The sequence below is a fragment of the Tyto alba genome, unplaced genomic scaffold, assembly GCF_018691265.1.
Source record: "Tyto alba isolate M040663 unplaced genomic scaffold, T.alba_DEE_v4.0 Super-Scaffold_14, whole genome shotgun sequence".
NCBI classification, from domain to species: Eukaryota; Metazoa; Chordata; class Aves; order Strigiformes; family Tytonidae; genus Tyto; species Tyto alba.
This window is the reverse complement of record NW_024881276.1, coordinates 57,327,837-57,348,973: the sequence shown is the minus strand read 5'-3', so window position 1 is coordinate 57,348,973 and position 21,137 is coordinate 57,327,837. Positions and strand designations below refer to the sequence as shown.

At 36.4% G+C, this 21,137-nt stretch overlaps 1 protein-coding gene across 5 annotated transcripts in view; it reads right to left on the bottom strand.

The window, feature by feature from the left end:
* STXBP5L (syntaxin binding protein 5L) overlaps positions 1-20,403 on the bottom strand; it is a 205,905-nt gene extending 185,502 nt beyond the window's left edge. For 4 of the 5 annotated variants that reach the window (XM_032997513.2, XM_032997514.2, XM_032997515.2 and 1 more), the window contains exons 1-2: positions 19,554-20,403; positions 2,067-2,164 (exon numbers count right to left, since the gene is read on the bottom strand). In XM_032997513.2, the coding sequence (XP_032853404.1) occupies positions 2,067-2,164; positions 19,554-19,751 (296 nt within the window). In that variant the 5' untranslated portion in view covers positions 19,752-20,403. The remainder of the gene's footprint in view (positions 1-2,066; positions 2,165-19,553) is intronic. The other variant, XM_032997517.2, reaches the window with a different exon arrangement.
* Between the last annotated feature and the right edge of the window lie 734 nt (positions 20,404-21,137).

Here is a 21,137-nt window from a genome sequence, read left to right as displayed (position 1 = left end):
ATGTCCTGTGAACCTTTGAAAGACAAGTGGAGAAGTCTTAAAATGAGTAATTCCTTTTATGGCACCCTATGTCTTCCAAGCACAGCTTCCATTAACTCCATGCTCAATTGAGCAAACTAGGCTCTGTGTGCCTGAGCTGAGAAGCATTTATGTTATGAGATGACGTCTTAAAAAAAAAAAAAAATATCAACTTCCCTGGCAATCTTGATGTTCTTGTTTGATTCAGATATTAGAACTGGTAGAAAATTTTCTGTGAATGAGGTAGGGATTTGCTAGCAAACTGGAGAAGAGATGTTAAAGGGAAGTGTGCCTTGAAAAACATTCTTCTCCCTTCTCCCTCTCACCCTTTATAATCCATTTCCATAGAAGATATATAGAGAATTTTATATAAGGTTAAGGATATAGATAATTTTCCACTGCATGTTCCATTCCTGTAGCAGGAGACTTGCAGGTTTAAATTATTTCTACGGGAATCTGTATTAATTCAGGCTCTGTACCTGCATTTTTCTCAAAGCGGGGATTTATAAAAGTATAGGAAGTCTGGGGATTTATAAAAGTATAGGAAGTCTGGCCAATAACAGCACGGCTCCTGCAAAAGCCAGGTTGCTGAGATGGAAAGAAGAGGTGGGCTCAGGAACCAATCTTCTGCAAGGTTGTCTTCCTACATCTACATTACCCATGAAATTCCTAATACCCCCACTCATAGAAAATATCAGTGAAGTTTACAGAGATAAAGCTCCAGCTTTCTAATCTTGCATACCTCCTAAAAACCCAAAGCATGACTACTAGACTTGCACTTTCCCAGAAGTGCACAAATTCAAGGGGATTGAATATCGTCTGTTAAATTACAGAGAAGAAAATCTACTTCATATAGGTAAATACTAAGACTAGAACTATCAAAGCAAAGCTTGTAGCATAACTAGAGGTTTAGTTGAGTCCTGTGAGAAGTTCTGGATCAGATAGAAAATGAGGCTTATGAAAATGCAACTGTTCAGAACAAGAGCTTTCAAAAATGGAGGAAACAAAGTTTTATTCATGTTACATGAAGCACAGACTGGTTCTCCAGGAAGAGATTTTTCTTTACTCTGTAACCTGCCTTTGGGTTCATTAGGTTTATAGTTACCTTGGGAACAATGGTAGGCAAAAGAACCAGAAAATATTAGATTGGTATTTTATACAGCATTGTCTCCTACTTTAAACCCAGAATTTATTTATCTACAAACACATTTAAAAATATCAGTTTATTACTTCCATATCCTGTAACTTTTAAATCTTCCTGTAATATTCTTTCTTCTTTTTTCCTTACATCTCTTTTCACCCAATTGGAATACATTTGAACCATGACAAACTAATAAAATTATGCAGAGAAAAATTTTGAAATGCATCATATGTAACTATTATCTTTTTTTTAAACGAAGTTTTCAAATTTTCCTTACATTTAGATTCAATTTATTCTGCGTAGACTTCTAACTTAAAATTCCTACTGTATAAAAAAAATACATAAAGTGCTGGCACTAATTTACATTTATAATTAATTAGGAGAAACAGGCACTTTCAGAGTGCTTCACCTTCTCCTCCAGGAAGAGATTAATTCTGACCTAAAATCACTTATTTCCCACCATTCACTTGGAAAAGTCTAAACAGTGTCTCATACATAGATGCCTACAGTGAAGATGCCTACAGATGGCTAGCTGCATTGCAGCAGTGACTTTTATTGCTAGCACAACATTCACAACTTGCTCATTACCACTTTATAGTCTACCTTTATATACAGAAAAGCATCTACTTTTCATGCTGAAAACCAAAACTTAATTCTGCTTTATATTAACCAGCATATACCGAAACCATATGCCAAAAACTCAACCAAAAATTTTCCTTCGGACACCTTAAGGACCTAATGGTAATTCCTCAACAGCACATCCTTTTCCAGTCCAGCTGGTGAAGCAAAATGAAGTAGAATATAACAATATAAACTGTAACCTTACCTGAGTGCTTCTGGAAGATGATTCACATCACTGCATTACAAATACATAGAAATGGTGCAAATTCTGAATGAGAAAGGATACATTCGTATGGCTCCTGTTCTTGTTCCAATTGCCAGGATTTTCTGAACTGGGTCAAAAGCTAAGGCAGTGGGTAGATAAGGAAAACCATGGCGAACCGTCTGAAACAGAACAAATGAGAAAAGTGATTGAACGGTAACCACAGATAACAGCATGTATGTTTTATGTTATGTGTGTAGTTAAAGAATCTATATTTTGCTATATGTTGTAGAATTTGCAATATATTTCAAGAAAAGTATTTTGAATACAGAGGTGAATTTCACTCACGTCAATTTCTTGATATGCTCTTTCCTCAGTAATAGTTTAAATGGGTTTGTTGTAACAAAGTAGACTGCAAAGTATATGCCAATATACAACTTGTATATTTTGCTTATATGACATACTGAAAGGTAACCTCAATATGCAAGGCAGCTGTACTGTAAATTTAAAAAAAAAAGACACATAATATGCTTTTAAAACACAGTCACAAATAACCTCAGCCTCAACAAAACAGCTTCAGCAGAAAGAAATGGAAGATGTCCAGGGGAAGAGATCCAATAAACCAATAAACTGAATTGAGTCTACAAGGTAAAAATCCTTAATATCAATTTAAAAAACAAAGATGCCAGAGAAGATGTTCTCAAAATGAGCGTCTGAACCACTCACCCTTTCTTAATCTTTATTTATAATACTATGCTTTTAATTCTAATTTTTGCAGAGATACCTTGGGGAATAAATGAACAGAGCATGACGCAACGCATCCTTGAGTTTGAAGACTGCCCCAAATAATATTTTAAGTTATCTTAACCTGGAGGTTATGACCAATATGACCTGCCTGACTCTTATGAGGAGGAATCTGACAAGAGACAACAGTAACATAAGAAAAAAATTGAAAATAACTAGACTATACAAATAAGCACAAAAATGATCTGTGATTCATTTTGTGTGTGTGACCACTTACCTAAAATTGGGTAACAGATAATATTTAATAGTTAGTAATAATTAATAATAATAAATAAAAATAATAAATGTTTTACAATATTTAATATAATACTGAACTCTAGGATTGACTCTTTTTTTAGTATATGATTGGGATTGAAGAGGAAGTACTTTGAACTGAATGAAATTTAAATTTTTAAGATTTCTTTTCTTTAAATTATCTTGTTCATGAACTGTGTCTATTGAAGCATTCAGCAGTCCCTATGGAACAACTTCAACAAAAGGGATTCCCTAATGGCAGACCTGTTGAGTAAAAGGCAGCTGATGATTTCTACAGCTGTATCACTCCAACTCTTCCATTACAGCTGGAAACACTTGAACTGATACTCAGAAGTAGTTTGGGAACAACCAAATGTATGTTTTTCAGCAAATAACCACTTCCTTAAAAGAAATCTTACTTATCTCAAATCTCAATCATTGCTGATATGGGATGTCTTTTAAAAGAATGTCTAATTATTAGTTTCTAGACTGCAAAAATCCAGAAACATGCTACTTCAGTAAGTTGTATAAAAGTAACTCACTTTTTATGTTATAGTAGACATTTATCAAAGATCTCCACAACTCTGCTTCTGGTTTGGTTTGCTCTGTGGTTTGTTGGGGTTTTTTTGACCTTATCTTCTCAAATGGTAGGATTACTCAAATGTATATTTTTTTTATTCTGACATCTAAGCTGGAACTAGACTTACATACTATAAAAATGGTTTTACCTCTCATGTCACAAAAACATCAGGAATTATGAATTGTAGTTTTCAGTGTTTGGCCTAACTGCATTACTAATTTTATATTATATTTGAGATTTCTGTATTCTTGTGAATAAATGTCCTTTCTTATCTGAAAAAACACATATTTCACAAATGATTTTTTTTTAATTATTGACTTTTAGAAAGCCTCTCTATAATAAAGTTTAATTTCTAGCAATTCCAGTCACAGTAAGTTTTTCCGATGTTTATCTATGACTAGAGCTTTCAGTACTATTTTTTTCTATATCTAAGAATGCAAAGATCAATATTTTTAAAGACTTCTTTGCATTCTTGCCTATTATTTGGCATTTGCTTTGTATTTTCAGTATTTCTTCTATCTACAGTCAGATTTTTCATTTGGAAATTTTAATTGGGTCCTGTTATTGAGACAGAACTACAGTTTAGAAGCACAGTGATATATGACTTTTCAGTATCACAGTTCAGTAAAAATTCTTGAACTCAATGATTGACTCAAAAGTGTTATTTCAATTTTCCAGACATTTTCCAAATTGGAGTATTTGCACTAATTCCAATCGAGTTCTTGTCAATGCGAAATTCTGATATTTGTGGACTAAAAAAAATATCATTGAAGTCTACTGGACATCCAAGTAAATAACAGCTTTGAAGTAAAATATTTATAATTATTAGGACTCTAAATAAAGGACAAAAACAGTTTGGAAGGAGAGCTGAGCTATAATGCACATAGTTAACGCAGAAGAATATGTCTTTACCATTGAGATTTTGGCACAAATTAGAGCAGCCTCAAAAGTGATTCTGAAGATCAAGCCTATTCAACACAAGAACAGGAACAAACTGTAACACTTCAGACCTCTAGACTCTTCTACTTAGCCTTGATCCAACAACCCTTCTATTTGCAAAGACTGTGAGAAAAATTGACATGAAAAGCCAGCAATTGAAGCAGATTTTTCAGTTATGCATTGATAAAGCTACTGTGAGCACACATGTAAGAATGAGTAATGATGTGCCTGGGCTCCCTTACAGCATTTACTAATACAGATGAAGAAGAGGAGAGAGACACAAAATTAACCTGATTCTATGTCGGCAAAAAAAGTATGTTCTTACTTAACTGAGTAGTGTCTCGTAGGAACAATATAGACCAAAACTATCAGTGGTGAGCAGAAGATATAAAACAAAATAGAACCTTTTTCCAAAATTAAACTATCTCAATAGGAGGCAAAAGTAGAAAAAAGGGTATACTAAAATATCAGTCTGTGTTCAAGAAATAGAGACCTACCTACCGTAAATGCCCTAAAAAATAAGGTGCCAAAGAAAAGGAAAAAAAAAAAAAAAAAAATGGAGAGAAAAAGCAGACAGCAGATGGAGCCAGGACTGCTTTTCTCCTTTTCTCCACATTACCCAGCTTTCTTTTATGTCTCCTTTTTTGGCATGCTGTCTCTAGAGGCAGTCTGTGCTCCCTAGGACATACAGTTTATGTAATATGTGAAATAATTTATTTGAAACAGAACAATTACAAGTGCAGCTACAATTTCAGCATAAATCTTTGTTCAGCTTTATTATTCTCTTTTAAATAATTTTAAGCAACTATTCTTATGGTGAATTGCATATATACATCATTAAAATAATCTTTACACAACCAATTTACCTAAATGAATATAGGAAATTGATTATTTAGGCTTGCTAGTGTTCTACCAATGAACATTTTAATATGCTGTATGGAACATAACAACAATCTCTTTCTGTCTAAGATACCATGAGATATTTCATTAACTGAAAAAAGGAAAATAGCATTAGTAATAATATGCAATATCCAGTATAATTATTCACATTCTGTACAATGCAGTTTTTCAGTATAAGAGTTTTTCTTAACGTGTGTCCTATGGTAGTTCATATTAGACTGCAAAGACACTATTTTTTTTAAAGTGATTTTTATATTCTCTAAATAGCTCCAGAAAATACATGACTAAACTCAATTTTAAGCTGTATTAATTAAGTAATAGGGTTTATAGTCAAAACTGTTCATGCTAATTTGCATAAACTTAACATTTGTAACTTTTCTACTAAAATTTTAAAGATACCCTATTTTGTGTAACATCTGACAGCAAAACTGAATTACTCAGGTAAATAATTTTTGAGAAGATGTCTATTTGTTACAATTGAACTACGCAGTCTAAGCCTGTGACTTAGGATGTAGAATCTACTTCCAAATTGTGATCAACATGCCACACGTAAAAATCTCAATGAAGCAAATCATCGATTGGTTTACAGAGTAGAGGATGAGGTGTTGACTGAAGCCTATATAGCCTCTTACTCAGCTATGTAGGAAATTTTTAAAATGCCAGTGATTACAGCTTTCACCAAGGTTGTAGAGGTGAAAATGGGTGCTTATAAAGATGAACTGCCACGCATTATATCACTATAAGACTATGACATCCCTCGTTTATAGGCTTCTGTGCCTGGAATCTGATTGGTAAAAGCGCTCCCTGCTCAGAAAAGATGAAAAGAGGACAAGATATCAATAGGTGTCCAATCTAAGAAAACAATACAAGAGGAATGTAATTTTTATTACTGTTTTGATTTGGGGTTTTTTTGTAAAAATTCCAGCTTAGGTAAAACTTTCCAAAATTTCAAACCCAAGCCACTGATTCCATTTAACTCTTAACCTATATTAGGAACCAGGGCTTCTGAGCATGTTGACAGGATATTCTAAAAATTTTTTTTTTTTTTTTTCTTAGATAAAGATACCCATAGATAGCTCTTTTACTCTCCATAAATCTAGAAACAGTTATATGGAAAAAGCCATCTATAAAATGGCCTCTGGAACTATAGATTGGGAAGGCCGATTGCTGTCCCAGGCAAGATGGTAAAATGAAGACTGAGCATGCAGATAAAGAACATTGTGGAAGCAAGCAGGGTTTCTACAATGGGAAATCCTGTCTGACTAGTTTTCTCTAATTCCATGAAGCTGTCAGCACGCATGTAAATACAGAGGGTATGAATATGTGGAAGTTCTCCAAAAGCCTTCCAGTAACATTCCACAGCCATGTTATTAAACAAAGTTGTCATGGGACTGAAAAGAAGTTTTTATGGACTGAAAGCTGATTAGATAACAGAAAACAAAGGATAGGGTTTAATGGATTTTTACCATGAAGAAAACTCAAAAGTAGGGTGCTCCATGGATGAGTGCTTGGACCAATTTTACTCTATCTTTAATGATCTATAAAAGGTAGTGAATACTGAAATCTCCAAGTTCTTAGCTGATAGTAAGCTCCTTTGGATAGTGAAATTCAGTACCGATGGCGACCAACTCCTGAAAGACCTCACTAGCCTGAATAAGTGGTCAAGAAGGTCATAAATGAGCTTTGTTGTATACAGATGTAAGATAAGGAATCTGGAGGAAAAAAAAAAATCTTAAATAGGCTCACACAATGATGAATTTGGAACTAACATTTACAACTCAGGAAAGTGATTTTGTGGACACGGTTTGCATTCGCCTGAAGTCTTTGGTTTAATGTACAGCAGCAACCCCAAAAGCCAAGTAATGCTGGACATCATCAGGAAGAATATAAGGAACAACACAGAGGGCATCATTTTACTGCTATATAAAACTTCTGTGAGCCCATTACTTGAGTACCGTATGCAGCTCTAGTCTCCACACCTGAAGAAGTAGTCAAGTCAGAGCTGATACAGGAAAGACAACTAATGCTCAAGGTGATGGACACACGTCTTGTCATGAAAGACTAAAAGTGCTGAAACTTAAGTTTGGAGAGGAAAAGGCTGTGGAGGGATATGATTGAGATTTAGATAATCAAGAGAATCGGTAAGCTAAACGTGGAACTCTTACTCGGCAAAACCACAGAGCCATTCAAAACAAATGAAAGACTAGTTTGAAACAGGAAAAAAAATTAAAAAATACTTCTTTACACAACAGGTAATGAACTTCTGAAATTTGCCACCATAGGAGGTTGTGAAGGCTAACAGTATCAGCAGGTTCAAAAAGGCATTAGACAGATTCATGGATAGTATTCTCCAATCCAGTGATGGTAGATGATGGGAGATTAGAAAGGGAATGGACTGCAGAAAGTGATCTAACTTATTACTCTCCCTAAATGACATATTCTATTGCTACTGTCAGAGACTGACTGCTGGGTGATATGGACCATTGGTTTGTCCCAGCAGGGTATTTCTTATGATCTTATTTTCTTCACCAGCAGCAGTGCATCTGAGAGAGGGAGAAAAAGGAGGTTGGTATTGGTGGAGAAAAACATGGTAAAGAAAAAAACATGGTAAAGAAAAAAACATGGTAAAGAAAAAAACATGGTAAAGAAAAAAACATGGTAAAGAAAAAAACATGGTAAAGAAAAAAACATGGAAAAGAAAAAAACATGGAAAATATGGGTAAGCAAGGGAAAAAGAGAAGTGTTATTGAAGTAGGGAATACAGGGCCAGGAAGAAAGGATACGCACAGGGAACAACCAGATTAGTAAAATAGTATCATAGTACTTACACACACAACTTTTGGCATAGAAGAATAATAATTTCAGAAATAGGCAAATTTTTTTTGGTCTTTTCATTTTTAAATTACAAAACTTATTTTTTTATAGTACAGTAGAATTTTGAGAAAATATCAGTCATGGACATAAAGTAGACTTCAACTACCCCCTGAATTTTAACAGCTTAGTTTTGCAAATATTATACACTGATAATTATATGTATGTGAAAAAAATCAGAGAGAAATATTAGAGTATTTGAAATTAACTGACTTGTGTATTATACATTTTTCTACTATGAACATATGAAATCTTTTTTTAAGTACACTGAGCTGCTTCCAAGGGAAAAAGAAACTAAAACATAAGGTTGCAAAAATTACTATCAAGTCTATATTTTTAATATGTATTGTTTTCACTCTACTAGCTTTTAAAAAGTCCATAGACTAGCTTTTTAAAAGTCTGTCATATGCAGACCATATGACATTTTGTAACTTGCTAGTTCTACCACACATTACATAGTTTTTCAATTTCCTCATATTGCTTGGCCCTGAAAAAGAAAGTACATCCGAAGTCATATTCCAAACAATTAGTTTAAAAAATAAATAACTAAAATGAAGAAGAAATCTTTCAGTCTCCACTAAAGTTCCTCCTTTCACGACAAAAATCTATGCAGAAACTTCAGAGATGTGGTTTTCCACTGTCATTTTCAGATCTGCAAACTGGATGTTAAAGACCATCAAATAAGGATGGTCCTATTCACATATAATTCATATTGATACAAATAGCCAAGTGAAGTGAACCACGGGAGAAAAATAAGGGCTTCTGAATTTCAAAAAGCATTTTCCTCACGCTTGTTCTTTGCAATATACTGTAGTGTATCAAAAATAAAAAATTACTATAATTCAGACAGAAAATTCCACAAACAAATAAAATTACGTTGATCGCTGAACTGCATTATTCCCAGTTCACAGCACAGGTGAGGTTGGCAGGGAACTATGCAGACTCTCCAGTCCAACACCCCCTGCTCAAAGCAGAGTGGTTGGATTTTAATCTTACTCATTTGATCTATTTAAACCAGTGCTGCTGTGGCCAAACAACCGCCTGACAACTACACCATCTTGTCACCTCTACCACAGCGCTGAGTTACAGCATAATAAGTTAATAAAATAAGTTACAGGGTAATACAGGAATATAGTCATCCCAAGGTAAGTATTATCCCCTTTGGAGAAATCCTAAGTTCAAGAGAACACATTGTATGCAAAATGAATTCCCCTCTCTCCTTCCCATTCTTTCTGAAAGAACTCTACCAGGTTTAAAAAAAGAAAAAAAAAAATAATAAAAAGGGAGGAAAATTGAGAATACAATAAAGGAATTGCATCCATTTCTCAGTAAATGTTCTATAACGGACTCCCCACTCTTGCCAGTTAAACTAGCAAGAAGAAATAGGGCATCAACGCATAGAAAAAGTGCCATGGACTTTAATAAAACTCTATTAGGTCTTGGCTTTAATGTAAAATAATAAAAAAAAAAAAAAAAAAAAAAACAGTCTAAAACACTGATTTCAAAGTTCAATTTGGCCTACCTACTTAAGCAAGACTTCTGTCCAAATGGGGAACCATTATAGTCAAAGTAATTCAAATAGTAGTTCATATTGATTTTGTTGTTGTTGCTGCATCATTTAACCCTATTACTCTAGAACTTGAAATAGTTTGGTTCAGAATAATATCTGCCTGATGGAGATCTGTTTTATGGGTATTTACGAGAATTGTAAAATCATTCAACATATCTGACAGCCCTGAAAGGAAAATATTTTTGTCTTCACTATGACTGTGGATGTAGATAATAGCATAATTTCATAACTTTAATAAGAAATTAAAAAAAAAAAAAAAACCAACAACTATTTTTATTAAAGTGACACCAGACCAACTTTAATTTTGTATGTCTTCCCATTTTTGGATTTTCTAGAATGTTGCTACATTAGGCTGATTATGTTCTGTTCTGTTATGGATGATTGTGGTTACTGTTCTGAAGTAGATGTTTTGTTTGATGCTTTCAGAGTATTTTAATTAAAAAACAAAATAAATCAGCCATATTGGAGAATTAAAAAAAAATTACCAAGAAAATTCCATGCTACTATGATAGAAGAAAATTTTGCTACTATGATAAAAGTTCTTGAAGGGTTTTTTTTTAAAAAAAAAGCTATAGAAACACAGTGTTAAAACTCTACTTTGATATAATCAGTATTATTGGTGTACTCCTGTGGAAGTCTCTTAATTTTGCAACATAATTTGGCTTTCCTGTATACAAATGCTATGACCAAATTTCATTACTAGCATTTACAACACTGTTTACTACTTATTATTAATTAATAATTAATATTCCCTTACCTTCTTTCTGTATGCCTCGTGTATGCTATTTAAGGACTTTTTTTTTCTGATGTTGAACTGAGAATTTAATCTGGAGATATTGGCCAGCATCTCAACTCCCCTATGGTGAAGATACATTCCAAATGAAATGGAGATATTTTGTGGCAACTTTTTGCCCTCTAACAGCAGTGAAATCCAGCAGATCTTGCACATGACTATCCCCCACTGCATTGCCCATAATGCTGCCAAGGGCATAGCTCACAGTCACAAATGAAGACACTATATCCAAAGATCGTAAGAACCAGATCTCTTTACATAACCACATGCCAGTTTTCCTGCCTCTGCCTCATTCAGTGAGCATTTAAAAATATATGTAGGGATATATGATGAATAAACTAGGGTTCTTTGGATGCACTACAATTAAGTTTCATCCACACCTACAGCTGCGTATCTGCAATACAACTGATGCTGTACAGGTGTAACTGAGAGCACATACCCATCCTTAAGGGATACAATAGATGGAATGGGATGAACAAAGCTGAGATGAGCATTCATAATTTATTTAATATGACTTTTTGTGATGTCCAGTGGATAATGAAGAGATGTTTCTCACAGGAACCACTGCAAAGGACACACAGAGAACAGCACCCATCCTTCCCATAGGTTGTGTACTGTTCAAACCAAATGTGATGGAGGAGAGCAACAAAATATTAGTAGACACTTCAGGAAAATAAAAAGATGCAATGAAGACTAGGTTGCCACACATCAACATAACTGAATAGTAGCTGAATAAGCCACCTGATTTCCGAGTGTTTGACCTCACAGCATTCTTATATAGCAGATTTTTAAATTAAATACAAGCAATTATTTTTAATTGATTGGATTAAAATTCTGCAAAGAGACATGCCACCATATACACCTGTATCTGCACACATACCATTGGATTCAGTAAGGCTGCTTTTAAGTACATGCATTCATCAACTCAAAGCCTTAAATACTAAGGGTCGGTTTTTAGGGGGGGGTTGTTTGGTTTGTTTGGTTTTGACTTTTTTTTGTCAGTACTGTATACAACTTAACTTCAAAGGAACCATAAAAAGTGTACCTCATCAGACTTTGACCCTAGCTACAGGCGACAGATTGTCTCTAGTATTTTTTACTATTCATAGCCTTTGCTGGTGATCTGTTAGGAATGGACACAACACTGCACAAAGATAACATCTTATTACATTTGAGCTTATTTACCAGCCATCTGTACCTAACAATATTGCTTTCTCTCCTCTCCCCAGATGCACGTTACTTATAGTTCTAATCATACAGTCCACTAACTTCCCCTTAGAATGATTCTAACATACATTGTGACAAATTAATATATCCCTATAAGCTGATTTTATCAACGTTTTTTCTTAGAATAGCCAATAGATCAGTACACTCATGTAGCTTAGGGTATATTAGTTCACTTCTGCTTCCTTTACTCTGTTTATAAAGTGAACGAACTAATACTAACTTTTCACAGTATTTTCACACGGACTCCAAAAAGGGATTTGGGAGTATCAGGTATCTCAGAAAAAGAGTCAGATATGAATGAAGATTCATCTAAACTAACCAAGTGAGAATGAGCTCTGTCTTAGATTTAGTTTACCTCTGCTGATGACAGCTGCATGTTTTATGTAAAATATGTATTTCTACTTAGAAAAAAAAAAAAAAAAAAAAAAAACACAAAAACCTTCCACTACTTGATATTTTTATTCATAAACCCTAAGTTCTTATTGAAACTTATTCTTAGTTCTTACTGAAATTGAAAGCAATTTCTCAGTGATTTATTTAAAAAATGAGGTATAGGTCTTTTTCTTTCAGAAATAAGTAGAAAAAAAAAGTTGCTTATACAACCCATGTTTTACACAACAGCTCTGCGATCAGAACACTCCCTAAGATATGGGCCAACCACACTGAATTTCCTCCATCCTCCCAGAAAAGATTCAAAATCGCTTTTCTCACCACAACAGTAAGAAAATTTATCATTAAATGGTGGCCCACAGGTGAGGTACAGTATATCCAGTGTGTCCAGTTCCCACCAGCAGTGAGTTAAGATAAAAATGATGGAACACAAAATAAAGGAGAGACAACAAGAGAAAAATTGGGGATGGGAATTAACTTAGTGAGAAAATCTCTGCGTTCCAGGTATAAACTCAGTACAGTTCTCGCAAGATGAGAAGCGGCATCACCACACCAGATTGTAGGTGTCTGTGTGCTATGTAACTGTGAGGACACTACGTTCCATGGTGGTTTTTTTCACCATTTCCAGGATATCCAGGGATTTCCCAGTCCCACCATCAGCTCAGGGAGGGAACACTGGAGTTCTGTTATGATGGCTTGATCTCTGAACAAGTCCCTGTGAAAAAGTGGTCCCTGAAGAGAGAGAATATTAAGCTATCCTTAATATATATTTTCAGCAAGGAGGGACATTCTTTCTTTCTTGTGAGGAAAAAGTATATCCTGAATTTCAATTCAGGGACTCCACATGACTGAGATTAATGAAACCTTGGATTAAAGAACCAAAACAAAATCCAAAAAAAAAACCCACTTAAAACGGCACACAAAATTACAGTAAATAGTTTAACTTTCAGGTCTGCCTTGTGTGGAGTCAGGAGTTGAACTCAGTGATTCTTGTGGGTCCCTTCCAACTCAGGATATTCTATGATTCTTATATGGCCAAAAATGTAGGGTCAACCATAAAAAACAGAAAAATTAGAATAACTAAAATAATCTATGCAACATGAATGTTCCCCTCCTGTAGGGATTAATTAAATTATCTTTTCCTGCCATAGAACTTTTGCTTTACTCCACACATAGTACAGTCTGGTGAGTCCCACAAACAAACCAAAAGTAAACAATTAAAGAGTTGTCATCTGCCAAACTTGTCCATTTGGTACAAAATAGGAAGGTGCAAGGTACAATTCGGATAGAAAACTGCAGAACTGAAATTTTCTCAATGCTCTTCTCACTTAGTTTTATAAATGATCAAGTGAAGGGCCATGAATTAAGCTTTCCACAGGTGGCTGCTAATCATGTTTCCATTTTGTGATTGACCAGTTTAAGATAATGGAGGTTGATGATATTCAGACATCTTAGGTACAACTGACAGGTCCAATGCAGAGCCAACATTCCATCTGTAGTCATTTGAGACAGGAACGAAATTCAGATGGACATACACATTGACAGTATGAATAACTAGACTGAAGTCTACCTTATAGGTGTGCAAAATACTTGAAACAGAATGTGAAAACAATGGGAGGCATTATGGGAAAACATAAGTGGTATAAAAACATTGAATATGCTAAAAAAATTAGATTCAAACAGGTCAAACTGGAAACTCAGAACAGTGGACACTAAATCTGGCATTTGGGATTTTATGTGCCTTGGTTCCTCATCTATACAGCAGGAATAATATCATCTCCACCTCACATAAATATTATGAAGGTCAATTCATTAATGTTTATAAAGCTTTAAAAACTACAGTGGAGAGCACTTCTGTTGCAAAAGTCCATGGGGAACTTAATATTCAGGTATGCTCTGAGTTCTAAGTATCCAAAGAAATATTGAAGTGCTTTCCATTGAGCAAGCACTATTTGTTTTATTAAATTAGATCTATAGAAGAAATATGGGATCATGTAATTAAAGGTTGTACATGCAAGGAAACTTAATTTAGAAAATTTGGAACTTTCGAGTGCTTTGTTTTGCAACCTTAAAAGTCTTAAAATGGTTTTGAAGCTGTAATTGCATGTATTGGCTGTAAAGGGTCTGCATTAGTACATTTACGATTAATATTCAAACATATTGATGCAAAAAGACAGGTATTTTCAAAAAAAAAAAAAAACAAAAAAAAAAACAAAACAAACAAACAAACAACAACAACAACAACAACAACAAAAACAAACAAAAAAAAAGAGAGTCCAGTTACACTACTATAGGTAGCTTAAAATAATCAAAGTTCTTAAAAAAAAAAAAGTTTTTAACATGCTATGCTGTCTGTCACTGATGAGTCCTATCCTAATTAATACAAACATTTTAAAAAGAAAAATAAATTATGTTATCATATATTTCATAAAGCTTCCATAATTTAATTACAGAAGTGTCATTTATGACTCAGTAGTTTTAAAGACTAGGGTTTTGCATCTAACATTAGATCCAAACTGGAAAAATTCTTCCCAACATTATCTTTTTTACCATTTAAGTATCAAATGAACTCTGAACACTTACAAGTAAGGGTTAATACTTATTTTAAAATGGGTTTTCTCCAAAATGTAGCATTTCACGCACTTTTTTTTTCCCCTCTCCTGAATGACCTTACTAGGGAAACAACACAGATTAACCAAAGAGCTCAAGCTAACTAAAACGCTAGGGATAGCTTATAACAAAGACTTTTTTTTATTATTATTATTCATACCAAAAATAGAACTATGTGCTACTGCTGAATTGTTCTTAAACTGTCCTTAAAAAATTAATTTTCTCTCTATTATCATTGAAAGTCATGTTGCATTTGCTGTTAAAGTACCTACTTGACTGCTGTCAGAGGGACTAAATGTTCATCTTCATAGGTTGATAAGTATTACCATCTACAAACTGGGAATTAAAATTTAAGAGCACCTTACAGGAAAACCAGACAAATAAGGTATTTAAGTTGGCTACTGATCGGATGCATCTTGAGGGCCTGTTTTTGTCAAAGATAAGTAGGGTTAGGAAGGCACAATTGTAATTGGCCATGGGCTTCCATACGAGTTTCAACAAAAACCTAAAATTATGCTGGCCTCCACGGGTTTTGTATAAAAACTGGGTGATGCGCATGATGAAACTATGATTGTACTATCAATATGTATAATACAGCAAGATTCAAAGGGATGTTTATTAGCTAGCAGGACTACCCAGTAATAACACTGAAGACCACTTTTGGAGAGAATACAAATCTCATGCTTTGGGGTTTAAAGGTAGTCCATAGCCATCAGTATTTGGGGAATAATTCTATGAGAAGATGATTAACTCGGTGGTTCTTGAACAACTTCTAGGGTATCTGGTTGCTACCTACAGCTAAAGAAAACATACTGGACTAGATTAATTGTACCTCTAGTAAAGTGCAGCTGTTACTGTGCTCTTAACTGAAGTCTTGATTTCAAACATTTTCTGCATAAAGTTATTAACATCATGCTCCACAAATTCATCCCTATGATTGTTCTTCAATAAAAACTCAGGTAGTTCTCTATGGGAAACCCATTTTCATAAAGAACACACATTTTATGTTCAAAAAATACACATCTTCATTCTTATTTGTTTTTTCCTAGCTGCATCATTCCCTAACAATCAACCTTCTGCAAAAGTAATAAAATCACTGTTTCCTCCTTTTCTGTTCTTTCCGCTCAAAGTTCTACTCAAATGATTTACAACATCCTACTGTGATCTTCTTGCTTCCTATATCAATAGATCTCTCACCAGTGCTGTATTTTTGTTTCTGTATGCTATGGACAAACATAGGTGAGCCAAAAAGTCCTTGCCAGAAAAAAAGCTATATATACAGAGGGAAAATATAAAGGAGCAAAACTGAGGAAACTAGGCCTATCTCCATTAAAATTAATATAGACTTTACTAACACATTCTACTGGATCGTGCCTAGTTTTTGGCATGAGGCTGCTATCTCACACATTCAGTTCAATTAATGTGAACTATAATCAGTATTTTCATGATTTCCGTTTGGATACCCAAATCCCAAGAGCAGTCCTAGATATAACAAACATATCTCAGCTTCCCCTTGCCACAAAATACAGTTCTGACAAAATTTCACATTGCACGAATACTTTGAAAAGGGTGCCACTGATTGATGAGTACAGCTACCAGCATATAAATTTATCATGTTTAAAAAAGGCTGTAGCACTGTAATAGTTTCCAGAATATTACCTTTTTAGTCTTTCAACACAGAAAATTACATTAATGATTTAAATATAAAGGCCCAAATTAACTCATTGTGAACATCTCCGTGTAAAATGAAAAATTCAGCTTACTTCTATTAAGTTCTAATCTGGATCTCAAAAAGACACTGTGGAAATAAGCATCCTAAAAATGTCACAAAATGGAGAGGCAGTTTTCAGGTGTGTTACTAATGAAATCAGGTACATTACCAATAAAACCAGTGTTCTGGTAGAGGACTGGATCTGTGTTTTTAGTCAAGCAGACCTCCCACAAACTTCAGAAAGGCAATTTATTTAAATAAAAACTGAACAGTAAGGCCCTTTAAATCTTAAGTATGAGTCAGCTTTTATGTTTCATATCTAAATGATTTTATAATCGGCAAAGAAAGGAAAACCAGTTTGAGGTGCTACTTAGACTATGAAGCCCACCTGCCTTGATCGTGCAGATCAGAACGAACCAAAACTGCCATTAGCTTTACTAGTTATGTTTGCAGCAGGATCACAGATCATGGATCCTTAAGTATGCAGCCTATTTAACTTATGTAACTTAACATGAAAACAGACAATTGAAATACCAGAAGTTCTACACAGCAAAAGCTCAGGGAAGACAAAGTTTGCATTATATGTGTCTGGCTGTATTTTTAATTTAATTCAAATTGATTGAGGTAACAAATTATGGCTCAGATCCTGCACCCTGAAGCATACAGGATCAAAGCTGCGCCTGCGTCGAGTCCCACTGCCTTTGGTACACTCGCACAGTACAGAACACAGGATTGGGGCCTGTGGGGTTTTTTTAGTTCTCTCAAACATGCCTGTAATGTTACCAAACTGCAATACAGCTGATTAAGTAGAGCCTGTTGAATAAACATTGCGGTATCTCATGAGCACATAGTCACTGAGTATTTTGGAAGCTTGCATCTAGCATGCTTTTGTATATTGAAAAAAGGAAGCTGGAATTTTGTATACTATATCTGCAGTACCATGCATTCATAAGCAAGGGCTGCTGCAAGCAACCAAAAGCCTTCCTATACATTTACTTTGTTGAGAACATTTTAAACCGAGAGCTAACACAGGCAAATATTGCCTCCTGAAATCTTCTCAAAATGACATAGCCATATACACCAATTGTATCTATTTCCAAGTAGATCTATCAGATCTGTTTCCAAGTAGATTGATGAGTAAATAACACAAACTGTCTTCAACTAATAGCAAGACAAAGAAGGGAAATAACAGAGATTACGCAGAAAATTAATTTATTTTCATCTTATATTGCCTATTTTTGCAAATACAACTTATAAAATAAAAACATATGCTAAATACAGATCTTTGTCCCTGTCAAATGACTTAATCATGAAGAATCATGTTGAGCTTCAGCCTTAGAAGTCTCAGAATGTCAGACTTACAATAAAATATCATTAGAATCTTGATTATTTGCATTATCTTTCTACTGAAATGAAAAAAAAAAATGGGAAATTGCTGTACTGAATACCTGGAAGTTCACAAAATGCTAAATTACTGTATACACAAGCAAAAGGAGTCAAATTCAAACCTGGGAAACAGTTATGATTCCAATGCACTGATCACTGACACTTTATTAAACAAGAGAATAATTTGACTCAGAAGGCCTGAACCTGTTTGGGTTCAGTATGGCTGAGAACTATAAAACCTCTGGAAATCAGAATTACGTAGAACCTATTCCAAAGGTCTCTGACTCTAAGTCATAGGGGCTCATCTTTCCTCCCCCTGAACTCTGTAAGAGTTTTGACACTAGCTGTAGCTGAAAACCAATTGGAATTAGAATCATGCTCTCCGTGATCAGGAAAGCTGTGTGTTTCACAAGGACCAGATCTGGGCACAAACTGTCTTACAGGCTTGTCTTGTTTGTTTATGTTTCTTCCTTCTTCCCAAAACACAAAAAGAAATGAGAACGCGCTGGAGTTGGCCATAACCTAAATTTCAAATCAGTTGGTATCTGGTTAATTAAAGGAAAGCATACTTAATAGGTGAAGTTCATTTACTCTTAATAATGTATGTTTCACTAATTAAAAATTCTGGGTTTGAAGCTTCTACGCAAAACAAACATCCAAACAAAACTTCTAGTAAAGCCAATAGAATTAATGTCAGTTAAAGATAACAACAGAGGATCGTAATAAAATCTCTCCTTTTGTTTTTGGTCTTCATTACAAAAGTATGATTTTCACATTCCAGGGTTGGTCAGACTACCAAATAGTTTGCACTGATTTTACTTGTGCATTTAAGAACACCACTGAAAGCTGAGTTGCAGAAAATGGATACAAAACATAAAACACAGAGGGATAGCCTACGCTTTATACTCAAAGAAAATTCCCACTTAAGGACCTAACAAACACATAAAAGCCAATGCCAAACAGATTTGGCAACTTTTGGCATTTATGCTGTCCCACTAAGTTCACTGTCATATAATCATGATCTTCAGTACTAACGCTAAAAGAACACCCTGAATCTACATCCAATCCCTCACAAATAATTGAAATGCTAGGTTCAGTAATCATTGCACTAGCTTTTATTTCCAGCTTGTGCCTTTTTTCTTAAAAAGGGGAAGGAAAGGAAGAGAGGATGAGAAGAGTGAGGAGAGGAAGTAGATGTTTTCAATTTTGAATTTCTAATGACTTGTAAATGTTATCTGTACTAGAACCAATTGATTTGCTTCCCTGCCCACAATCTTGTTACTAGTTTGGGGTTCAAGTGTGAACTTAGGATTTGGTTCTGAAGGCTGAAAGCAAGATTTTTTTATTAACTTACTGACCACCCCAACTCTGCAGCAGGAAGAAACAAAAAAAAAAAAAAACAAACCCCAAAACATTGAGATCTGTTCATTCCAAAGTCCTTATACAACCACTGCAGTTCTCAAGTAAAAGGCTTATTGGAATCAATTTGCTGCCCACACACACAACATAGCTTTTATTATTGCCATAGTAAAAAAAAAAAATAATACAGCCCTTACCTTACAAATTTGGAAATAATCAGAAGTGAGCGTCTCCTGGATCTCGTCTCTGGGTGTCCCTGCAGCTCCTGCAGTCCCTCCTGGGTGCATGGAGCCACCACCAGCCCCACTTCCACCACCACTGCCACCACCACTGCTTCCACCAGGGGATGAGGCAGTTAAACCATCCAAAACTTTGCGAAAATTAAATTTCTTCATTTTGGAAAAATCTTTTGGAAGATTTGGGGGGAGAGAAAGGATGTGCAGTAACACATTCAGCTACATGTAGCAAAACAGAAAGTCTTTAATGGTCCTCTGAGTGAGGCAGCACTTTAAGTCTCTTGGACTAAACAGACTGTCAATATTAGGTATAATTGATTGCAAAATACAAAGGCTTCATTTTGTCAGGCGTAAAAGCTAGCTGGAAAGGTCCTTTTAAAAAGTAAATAAATAATTGGGGGGGGGAAATCCACAAGCAGCAGAACTAAGATTTACGTTCAAGCAAGGAACAATGGCACAACCGCCATCGGGTTCTCTCACAAAATCCACATTTAGCAGTGGTTAAAACCGGAAAGTAAACAAAAAATTCAAGCCGGCATCCAAAACAGTAGGCTCCAACTCTCTATCTTTTTTTTTTTTTTTTTTTTTTTTTTCCTGCCTAAAAATCTGCCGTCGGCACTTGATTATTTCAACAAAACTACAAAAATTCGGGTGCGTTCAATTTCCCCCCTTCCCCTCCCAAGCCTCTCAGTCAGGGGTATCTTCGCCTCCAGGGTTTCGGGGGAGCGGATTCCCTCTCCCCACCGCCGCGTTACCTGCCCCCCCTCGCTCCCCCTCGGACTCCCGGCCGGGCCGGTGCGCGGCCGCCCCACGGAGGGGTGGGAGACCCTCACTTTCCTCGCCACCCCCCCCACCCCACCCGCCGCTCCGTAAAGGGACCGAGCGACGGTAACGAGCGACCCCCCTCAGCCAGCCCGGCCGTCCCGGGCTGACTACCCGTCCCGTCGCTGAGGTGACGGATGCCCTCAAGCCCTCCCGCCCGTCCCGGTCACCGAGCCTGTGCCGTCGCCGTGCCTCCCCCCACCCCGCTTCGGGGCCGCTCCGGGGGGACCGGACTCCCTCGGCGCCGGGGGGTAGAACGGGGCGACTCGCCTGGCGGGGCCGCCCGCTTTGAGGCGGCCGGTTCCTAACGCTCCACGCGGGCGCCGGGGAGCGGGGAGAGGCGGGGCGGGAGAGGAGCGGGGCAGGGGAGAGGGGAGCGGAGGGCGGCGGCGGCGGCTCTCGCCCCTACGGCGCGCTCGCAGCCGTTCTCCGAGGTACTGAAACCTCCGCCGGCGGCGGCGGCGGCGGCGGCAGCCGCAGCTCCTCCTCCTGCTCCTCCTCCTCCTCCTCCTCCAGCTCCCGCCCCTACGCCCGCCCCGCCCCGCCCCGCCCGCCGCACCGGCGCGCAACCGGGCCCCGCCGAGGGGAGAGCGGGAGGGAAAGCAAAGCAAAGCTTCGTGAATGACAGCAGCGGCAGCTTCCGATTGGCTGCCGGAGGCCAAGCTGTGGGGATGTGATTGGCGGAGACGGCAGGAGGGGGCGAGGACTGTTCGCGGCCGTTTC